This window comes from Trachypithecus francoisi, unplaced genomic scaffold (assembly GCF_009764315.1).
Source record: "Trachypithecus francoisi isolate TF-2019V2 unplaced genomic scaffold, Tfra_2.0 Lachesis_group3, whole genome shotgun sequence".
NCBI lineage: Eukaryota > Metazoa > Chordata > Mammalia > Primates > Cercopithecidae > Trachypithecus > Trachypithecus francoisi.
The window spans coordinates 138,596,434-138,606,912 of NW_022681468.1; the positions used below are offsets into that span (position 1 = coordinate 138,596,434).

At 37.2% G+C, this 10,479-nt stretch overlaps 1 protein-coding gene across 6 annotated transcripts in view; it reads left to right on the forward strand.

Annotated features, from left to right (window-relative positions):
* DMXL2 (Dmx like 2) overlaps nucleotides 1-10,175 on the forward strand; it is a 187,741-nt gene extending 177,566 nt beyond the window's left edge. For 2 of the 6 annotated variants that reach the window (XM_033190115.1, XM_033190116.1), the window contains exons 37-44: nucleotides 766-904; nucleotides 1,849-1,909; nucleotides 2,025-2,152; nucleotides 2,979-3,056; nucleotides 4,416-4,507; nucleotides 6,327-6,379; nucleotides 7,639-7,856; nucleotides 8,767-10,175. In XM_033190115.1, the coding sequence (XP_033046006.1) occupies nucleotides 766-904; nucleotides 1,849-1,909; nucleotides 2,025-2,152; nucleotides 2,979-3,056; nucleotides 4,416-4,507; nucleotides 6,327-6,379; nucleotides 7,639-7,856; nucleotides 8,767-8,976 (979 nt within the window). In that variant the 3' untranslated portion in view covers nucleotides 8,977-10,175. Of the gene's footprint in view, nucleotides 1-765; nucleotides 905-1,848; nucleotides 1,910-2,024; nucleotides 2,153-2,978; nucleotides 3,057-4,415; nucleotides 4,508-6,326; nucleotides 6,380-7,638; nucleotides 7,857-8,766 lie in introns of those variants that run through there. The other 4 variants (XM_033190117.1, XM_033190118.1, XR_004431994.1 and 1 more) reach the window with 3 other exon arrangements.
* The last annotated feature ends 304 nt before the right edge of the window (nucleotides 10,176-10,479 follow it).

Here is a 10,479-nt window from a genome sequence, read left to right on the forward strand (position 1 = left end):
ACACAAGTATGTTAATTACACCGAGTCACATTTACTGAGTAATTTTGCAGAGTTTCTTACCACCTAATAAGCATACTCTTTTTTAAACAGATAAAAATGTAGACGGCTTCACTTTTCATTAAAGCTTTGGACACGGCACCAAGAGTGTTTTGCCATTCTTACCTATTTTGAGGTTTCTCCTTCATGGTTTGCCCTCCCTCTTGCTTTTCTCCAGACTCTTAGAAATTGTATGTGCTTGAGGATGGTGCCATGACAGTTTCTCTCCTTGCTTTGTTGAATTTTTTTGTATGTGATATAAGTAGGATTTAATATCACATTTCAAAGTACATATAACCATGTACTATGATACAATCCATCACAAAAATTACTTTCACATTTTATATATCTTACTCCAGGAAATCTTTAAACTCAAATTTCTTTAAAGGTGTTAATTTGATACTGAGATATCTGTACTTGAAGAGAACATATATTTTTTCCATAGATAAAAACAAATCTATATTAAATACTTTACAACAAACATTTGTTTCAACTTGTGCAGCAATAAAGTTGTCCCCAAACAACATTAGACTAAATTTATATTTTGCCAAAAGGGAAAAAAGTTAACCAGTATTAAAATTGGTGATTAGGAGTTGTACCTAAGTTTTTCTCATGGCTACTTATTTAGTTTTTAAAATAAAGATTGTCCTATGGGTACATAAAAAGCTTTTTAGTTGGAATTTGTGTTAAAAGGGAACTTTCAAAGTAACACATGAATGTTTTTCACAGTTCAGATGATGTTGATTATCGTGGTTCCACTACAACTCTTTATCAGCCCAGTGCAACATCCTATTCAGCAAGTCAGGTGCATCCACCTTCATCTCTGCCATGGCTGGGCAGTGGACAGACTAGCACTGGAGCTAGTGTGGTATGTTATTTACTTATAGGTATCGTTTCTGGATTTGGACTCTCTGAATCACTTGGAATCACTTTGACATAGGAATGATCCTAAAGTTCAGGGACAAATACCAGTAGATAGGCCATGGTAATGACAGCTGACATTTATTGTGGCTCTTTTATTTGGAGACAGGGTCTAGCTCTGTTGCCCAGGCTGCAGTGCAGTGGTGCAATCTCGGCTCACTGCAGCCTTGACCTCCTGGGCTCAATTGATCCTTCCGTCTCAACCTCCCAAGTAGCTGGGACTACAGGTGCATGCCAGCACGCCTGGCTAATTTTTGTATTTGGCATTTCACCATGTTGCCCAGGCTGGTCTCGAACTCCTGGGCTTAACTGATCTACCCGCTTCAGCCTCCCAAGGTGCTAGGATTACAGGCATGAGCCAGCACACTGGCCTCATATGACTTTCCTAGTGTTAGATGCATGCTTTTTCTCACAACAGTCCTAGGTGGTAGGTGCTGTTATGATGCTCCATTATCATTTTATAGATGAATAAACAGATACAAAATGGTAAAGCAAAGTTAAAGGGGAATTCATGTCTACTTCTAAGTGTTTGAAAGCACGTCAGTAACGTTCTTGTCACTGTAGCTGGAGGGGTCCCATTCTCCTGTTCTGCTCTGAAGCATCTGGAGGTGCTCCTGAATGTCCTCAGGGAGGAGCACTTGAGGAAGAGTTCCTTTATTATGAGATGAAGCTCCTTGGTAACCTCACAGGCCAGGGCTGTACCAGCAAGTGACTGCTTCCTCAGCCTCTTCAGACAGTTGTTCTGTGTAGTGGTTCGGAACATCCATAACAGGCTTTCTCTCAGAAATAAGCAGGGTGTAAGAGAATAAATGTCAGAATTTATCCTGAAGCATATCCTTGCTCATCTCTTCTGAATACACAAAATTAAAATTTTAAAATTTTCTTTTAAAGCTTATGAAAAGGAATCTACATAATGTTAAGAGAATGACTTCACACCCAGTCCATCAATACTGTAAGTATTTATGACCTAATAATTGTAACTGTGCTCATTTGGAGGTTGATTTATAGAATAGAGAATATTGGAACTCTTTAATTTCCTATTTCCTGCTTTTTCTCTTGTGTTTCAGATCTTACAGGTGCTCAGGACGGCAGTGTACGGATGTTTGAATGGACGCGGCCTCAGCAACTTGTCTGCTTTCGTCAAGCTGGCAATGCAAGAGTTACTAGATTATATTTTAATTCACAAGGCAACAAGGTTAGTTCCTGGGGGCTTCTGCTAAATTCATCTGAAAATAATTGTGGATATTTAGGAGTGATAAAAGTGCATCGAAAAATGAATTCATTGACCCTGGATTTAAACTGAGCAGGCAGTTTTTTGGTGTCTATTCATATACTCTTTTCTTCCAATAGAAGCAAAAATCTACAAAATTTAGTATGGATTGATCGTCTATTTAAAGATACTAAATATACTGGGAGAGTAAAAAAAAAACTGCCTCTCTTGAGTGTGTTGGTGATTCCTATAAGCACAGGCAAGTTCTTGAGAGAAACCTAGTTTCTTACTAAATTTCATCAGTAAGAGGTTAGAGGAAAACAGTGAAACAGGTAAGCAGTTAAGAAGTGATGGAAGGGCCAGGCACAGTTTTTCACACCTGTAATTACAACACTTTAGGAGGCCAAGGCAGGAGGATTGCTTGAACTCCAGCATTTGAGACAACCTGAACAACAAAGGGAGGCCGCATCCCTACAAAATTTTTAAAAATTAGCCCAAGCATGTGCCTAGTCCTAGCTACTCAGAAGGCTGAGCCTGGAGGATCCCTTGAACCCAGGAGTTTGAGGTTATAGTAAGCTATAATTGCACTATTGCACTCCAGCCTGGGTAACAGAGTGAAACCCTATCTCAAAGAAAAAAAAAAGTGACAAGGAATTTTTTAGCACTTGGACTTTTTGGGAATGACAACAACAGAAACATAGTTAGGGGCAGAATATTTGTTTAGTAGGGCCTTAGTGAATCATCTTTCCATGTTTTTACCTTTGCTGTGGATGCTAAGAACATGTGTTTAGTAGTTATACTGTTCTTACAGTGTGGTGTTGCGGATGGAGAGGGTTTTCTGAGTATCTGGCAAGTTAACCAAACTGCATCAAATCCTAAACCTTATATGGTAAGTATCACTAATGTTTCCAGGGCGCATATAGACAACACTTTGTTCATGAAGTCTGTTTCAGACAGTGAATCTCATTGGTGGTCCTACTGGGAAAAGGATGATCTTGTTCAGCAATCCCAGCCTAACAGCAGCACCCATCCTTACTCTAGTTTTAGACTGAAATGACCTGAAAAACAAAAACCCTTGCTTTTCACCTTGAAGGGCAATCATTATATTTTAAAAATTTTGGGGGCTTTCCCTGTATATGGTACAACTTGGGGTTTTTTATTATACTTTTATCCATTTTGAAAACTCTATCTTCTTAATATACACACCATAAAATTCTATCATTAAGAATCAGGTTCTGCCGGGTGCAGTGGCTCATGCCTGTATTCCCAGCGCCTTGGGAGGTTGAGGCAGGAGAATTGCTTGAATCCAGGAGGCGGAGGTTGCAGTGAGCCGAGATTGTGCCACTGCACTCCAGCATGGGCAACAGAGTGAGACTTCGTCTCAAAAAAAGAATCAGGTTCCAAACATCTATTCCAATTTGTTCCAGAATTGTGCTTACCAGATTATAAAATAGCCAATCCCAATGAGCCACTTTATTAATCCAAATTGGACTACAAAATGCTTGGTGATGAAGACAAGTAGATCTTTACCTGATGGAGATATGGTGGGGGAAGGGAACACGGGAGAGGGTGGAAGGTGACAGTCTTGTATGAAATTTCAGGCTTCACATATATGGAGGGAGGTTCAGGAAGCCTTGAACCTCCTGGGACCAGATAGATTACCCAAATACTTTTAAAAAGTTTTCTAAACTATAGATATGTTCTTAATTATGTGTATAAGATATTTCTCTTAAATTAGTACACTATAGACTGTACCTTGTCTATGCAGAAATGGAAGTAATCTTGAATTTATACTTTGTCTTCAGTCAGATCTGCACCACTCTAATTCCAGACAGAAAAGCATGCATTATATATTTTAACATACCTTGACATTGTAAGACTAGTTGGGTCTGTAAGCATTTCCTTTGTGGCTTATTATTAAAGCTTATTACGTGTATTTGAGATCATGAGCACTAAAATTGACAGGGCTTAGGTAGGTTCATGTACTTTGATGTCCTATTCTTACATAATCTAAAAAAATGACCTTTAATTCTGTTTTTACCAACTCTAGTTATTAAAAATTATTGGACAGTAGCCAAATATACACATAGTTAACCCTCGTATTATCGCTTATTCTTTTATTCTAGACTGAGTTTTTAAAAACTGTTCTTAGCTCATGCATATAGTATGTTATTAGCAGACTATGTTAGTACTGTATCACATTTTATCTGATGGTAAAATAACATCAGTTGCACTTTGTTTTTCGTAGAGTTGGCAGTGCCACAGTAAAGCCACAAGTGACTTTGCATTTATTACCTCTTCAAGTCTAGTTGCCACATCTGGACACTCCAATGACAATAGGTAGGTTGACAGAAAAGCAAAGCAAGAAATATAAAAATGTTAGAAAAGTATTCTTGCTAAAAGTATGGATTTCTATTGGTAGGGTTTTTCCACTCTAGGCATTAAAAAAAAAAAAAAACCTTGGTTACATAATTCTTATTTGAGTGTTTTTTCTTACCAAAAGGAGAAAAGCAAAAATGAAAATTATTCCTAATATGTGTAATTTTTATTTTAAAGCTATTCAGTCTTTTTAAAACCACTACTGTTAACACTGTTAGTTTCTCCTAACAAGCATCTGATACTGTCACTATCATTTTCAACATTTTTATTTTATTGTAGGAGGTTTGGGGGAATAGGTGGTGTTTGGCTACATGGATAAGTTCTTCAGTGGCAATTGCTGAGATTTTGGTGCACCCATCACCTGAGCAGTGTACACTGTACCCAGTGTGTAGTCTTTTATCCCTCACCCTCCTCCCACCCCTCCCAAGTCCCCAGAGTCCAGTATATATCATTCTGATCCTTTGCATCTTCGTAGCTTATCTCCCACTTATAAGTGAGAACATATGACACATGATTTTCCATTCCTGAGTTACTTCACTTAGAATAATGGTCTCTAACTCCATCCAGGTTGCTGCATATATGATTATTTCATTCCTTTTTATGAAGTATTCCGTATTTTCTTTTTCCACTGTTGGCTGATGGACATTTAGGTTGGTTCCGTAGTTTTGCAGTTGTGAATTGTGCTGCTATAAACAGGAGTGTGCAAGTGTCTTTTTCATATAATGACTTCTTTTCTTCTGGGTAGATACCCAGTAGTGGGATTGCTGGATCGAATGGTAGTTCCACTTATAATTCTTTAAGGAATCTCCATATACTGTTTTTCATAGTGGTTGTACTAGTTTACATTCCCACAGCAGTGAAGTGTCCCCTTTTCACCACCTCCATGCCAACATCTATTATTTTTTGGTTTTTTAATTATGGCCATTCTTGCAGGAATAAGGTGGTATCGTATTGGAGTTTTAATTTGCATTTTCCTGGTAATTAGTGGTTTTGAGCATTTTTTCATGTTTGTTGCCCATTTGTATTTTGAGAATTGTCTATTCTTGTCCTTTGCTCACTTTTGATGGGATTTTTTTAAGTTCCTTGTAGACTCTAGATATTAGTCCCTTGTCAGATATGTGCATTGTATTTTCTCCCACTCTGTGGGTTGCTTGTTTACTGTTGCTGTGCAGCAGCTTTTTATTTTAATCAGGTCCTATTTATTTTTGTTGCATTTGCCTTTGGGTTCTTGGTCATGAATTCTTTGTCTTAAGTCAATGTCTAGAGGAGTTTTTTCGATGTTATCTTCTAGAATTTTTATGGTTTCAGGTGTTAGATATAAGTTTGATCCATCTTGAGTTGATTTTTGTATAAGGTGAGAGATGAGGATTCAGGGACTGACAGGCATTTGACACTGTCCCCATCATTCTCAACATTTATTTTGACCTCACATGGTTTTCATTAGCAACACGTGGCCAGGAAAAACATCTCGTTTCCCTGCAGTGGTTACCACCTGGGGATATAAAAGCATTCCTTATACTCAGAAAGTCATATCAGTCTCCTGGAGTGGTAATGGAAAGGAGTTGGGGTAGAGGATGCAGAGACGGGCAGGACCATGTAAGATGGAACTGTGGAGTTTGTCCCTACCCACATCCTAGTTGGGAATCACTACTCTCTATAGGTGTGAGTGAACTAAAAAGATAAGAATGAATAAGCAAAGTATTTGAAAGACAGGTTGTCCCTGGTGATGACTTAGAACAATTGTTTATGATATATTTTTGTTATTGTGTTTCTTTAAAAGAAATGTTTGCCTCTGGGACACATTAATATCACCCGGAAACAGCCTCATTCATGGTGAGTTAAGGTCTATGATTTTTAAAAATATACCATGAAGGAATAATACACCATGAAGGAATGCTTTCTTGGTTTTAATTAGTGAATCCAGTGAGTGTTTATTGTCAGGTTGAAAATGGAGAAATATTTAAAATGAATGACTAAAAATTTGGAAAGTTAATTAGCATATCTGGCTTTCTTGCTGAGTTAAATATATATGGTCTCAGAAATCCAAAATAGTCTTTATATTGTATTCTATTCAGAAAATATGGTATGGATAGTGGTACTACTAACAAGGCTATTTAAGAGATTAGTTGCAAAGTATTCATTGAGCTTAATAGAAAAGAGCATATTTTAAAGAATTTAACCTAATCATAAAATACATTTTGTCTTTTTTTTCCTTTTTGTGGAGAGCAAGGTCTCACTGTATTGCTCAGACAGGTCCCAAGCTCCTTAGGCTCAAGCTCTCCTCCCACATCTGCCTCCCTAAGTACTGGGATTAGGGGCATGAGCCATCACACCTGGCCCTAACCATAAAATAAAACAAAGGTTAACCTTATGATAATGACTAGAAATGTAAACAGTGCCATTTAAATATTCCTTTAAGACAGTACTTGCCAAATTAATGTCCTAACTCTGTCTTCCACATAGTACCACCCAAAAAGTGCTCCATGCTCAAGTAAGTTTGGTTAAATGAAGTAGTTTTACAGAAAGATTCTCAGTCTTTTAATACACTGATATGCATTTTGAAAGATGTCGTTACTTCTCAATTTTATTGCAGAATTCTGTGAACAGTGGTTAACATTGCTTACAGAAATCCTTAATCATATTGAAATGCAAATACTCCTGGGAAAGATAATGAATTTCTTAACTTGTAACTGAAAACATTCACACATTTCCTCATCGTGTTGTTGTGATGAGAGAACATGTACGGTACAGCACTTGGTTGGGTTAATACTCACCAACTCTGAGGAGCTTGGTCTCTGCTGTTCTGTATACTTTTTATGAGGCAGTATCACTTAGGGCTTAAGGTTGAAACTTTCTTTTTCTCTCTGTGTTCATTTCATATTGAGATTATGGATAAAAGATTTGTTCTGATATTGCTTAACATTTTTCTTTAATCATATGATTACAGAAATTCAATGACTTACAAAACAATAAATTGTTCCTTAGAATGAAAAATGCATCAGTAATTTCTGTATTTAAATGTGGATTTAGACATCATAGTTACCAAGGTAAGAAATTGTTTTGAGAAAGTCTCTGATGTTTTTCTTCTTCAGGTTTCACATGCCATGATCATGGTGCCACAGTACTTCAGTATGCACCCAAACAGCAACTCCTAATCTCGGGGGGTAGGAAAGGACATGTCTGCATTTTTGACATCAGGCAAAGGCAGCTTATTCACACATTCCAGGCCCATGACTCAGCTATTAAGGCTCTGGCCCTGGATCCCTATGAGGAATATTTTACCACAGGTTCAGCAGAAGGTAACATAAAGGTGAGTCAGCACAAGAGGTTGGAATGTGCTAAAGACTGATTGGAAAGAGAAAAAACAAAAACTCCACATTCTTTGAAATAAAGCTTCGTGGAGATATCAAATGTCTCAACACTCTATCGCATCCCTATGCTTCTGTATGGTTCTTTCTAAACTGTTTTGGTCAATGAGATTATCAAACTCTTTGGACTTAGGTCATTAGAAAGCTTTAAAGCATTCTATTTTGAGTAAAGTGTATGAGTTTACTACATGAACATTTTTGATGACATTAGTTTGGCTTCTTAGAAGCTTCTCCCCTCTCCCTCAGTACTCGTGTGTGTGGCGGAGGTGGCGTTTCCATGAAGTGAGCTAGCACAGATGCTCCTTGACTTATAGTGGGAGTGCGTCCCGACAAACCCATTAGAAGTTAAAAATATTGTTAAGTTGAAAAACATACTTTCAACTTAATATTTTCAACTTACTGTGAGTTTTTTGAGACTAACCTCAGGGTAAGCCAAGGAGCATACTGAATGCGTATTGCTTTCACACTGTCATAAAGTCAAAAAGTCTTAAGTCACACCATTGTAAGTAGAGGACTGTCTGTACCACACTACTTTTTACATAGTCTTAGGGCCTAGCTCAGCGTGAGGAACACATTTAACCGAATTAACTCAAATAGTTAATTGAATTAGAGATGGGCTTCATATGGTTAATATGAAACTATGAGAGGATGTGAAGAAAAATGGGAAAGGAGGACAGTAAATGAATTGTGGGAGTGATGTTATTATTTCCCACTTAGATAAGCTCTTAGGAAAGAGGCAGTGGGTGGGAAGGTTGGGCTTTAGTGAGACCACTTGGACCAGGGGAGCAGAAGGGCCATGTTTTTGCTTTTGGTCTTTTCGTAATGTATTTTTAACTCTCTGTTTTGCACCAGGTTTGGAGATTGACAGGCCATGGCCTAATTCATTCATTTAAAAGTGAACATGCTAAGCAGTCCATATTTCGAAACATTGGGGCCGGAGTCATGCAGATTGACATCATCCAGGGCAATCGGATCTTCTCCTGTGGTGCAGATGGCACGCTGAAAACCAGGGTTTTGCCCAGTGCTTTTAACATCCCTAACAGAATTCTTGACATTCTATAGATTTAAAGATTGGGATTTTATTTTTATATCCATTTCAATTAAAAGGCACAGTAATCACTAGGCAATTCTGCTTTCTAAGCAGTTATATTGAAAACAGAGAATCTCTGTGTAGAATTCGAATATGACCCAAGCTGAGTATTATCTATACAGGTTGGTGGAATGAATGTGCATGTACCTTATTATGCTGACATACTAAAAAAAATAAAACCTAGTATTGTATGAAGGATAGCTATCCTTTACAGCATTTAGCAAACCTGATTCAGAAAACATTTGAGATTAGCAAATTAGTAACTTGAAATAATGAAAAGGACGTTTATACCAAATTAAGGAAGAAAATGTTGCTGATTCGGGTTTTTCTTCCTGTTCTTACCACTGACCGAAGCATGCCTGCAGTCTCCTCTGTTGAATGAAGGGTAATCATAAGGTGTTTGTTAGGAGTGCTAGACCACCAGGAACACTTACTTAGCTGTGGAGCAGTGCGCAGTGACCAGTTCTCTGCTGGGAGACGTTATTTCCATTCTTTCCTGCTGAATATTTTTCCTGTTAGTGTTTATACTGAGCTAGTACTGTAACTTGCAAATGAGTGCAAATTTAAATGCAATGTTTTCCTCACAATTTGCACATTTACATTTTTTGGACTGCTAGTTTTTTCTATTTAAATATTTGCCTTCATGTTAGGAATGTACTATGTGAACTTGACATATTTGTAGTTAACCAAACACACCTTCTTAGTCCAGTTTAGTACGTTTTCTTTTCGTGTATTCAAAGTTAAACACCCACAACATTTAAGGATATGTTGAAACTACACCAATAGAGCATTTCATATCGTAATTAAAATGAATGTTAGGCTTCTTGTGGCCAGTTAATAGTTGATGAGATTGGTGATATTATTTATTGCCACAGCCTATTGTATAAACTATGCAGAGTTAAATATTTGCTTGTAAAATATTAGCCAATGTTGTCATTACTTTGATGTATTTCCTTGGTTATGACCAAAAATATGTTGATATACTGAAACTAATGTCTGTGTGTTTAAATGTTTACCAGCAAATTGTCTTATGTTAATGAGAATGTTTAATGCCTGTGTGGTAAATAGTAAATACAATGGCATAAAAGTAACTTTCTCTGAAGATGATGTGATGTTCAGGCTGTGAAATATGTATGTAAAAGAAAAATAAATGTTATTTGTTAGAGTTTTATTTTAGTTTGATTTGTTTAAATAGACTGCTCTGGCATTCTTTGATACTGTTTTTGACAGTTGAGATTTTTAATTGGATAAAATGTTTTAACTGTTAGAGATTTTGCAAGCCATTAGGCAGTTTATTCATTCGTAAGTATTTACTGAATACCTTGTATACCAAAGCCATTCTAGGAAATGGGATACAGTGGAGAGCCAGACAGAGAAAGCACACAGTGTTGAGATTTAGCTGGGCAAGAGCTAACCTCACTATACCTTCTCCAGACAGATTTGAAGTTTATTGAATGAAGTACTAACCTTATACC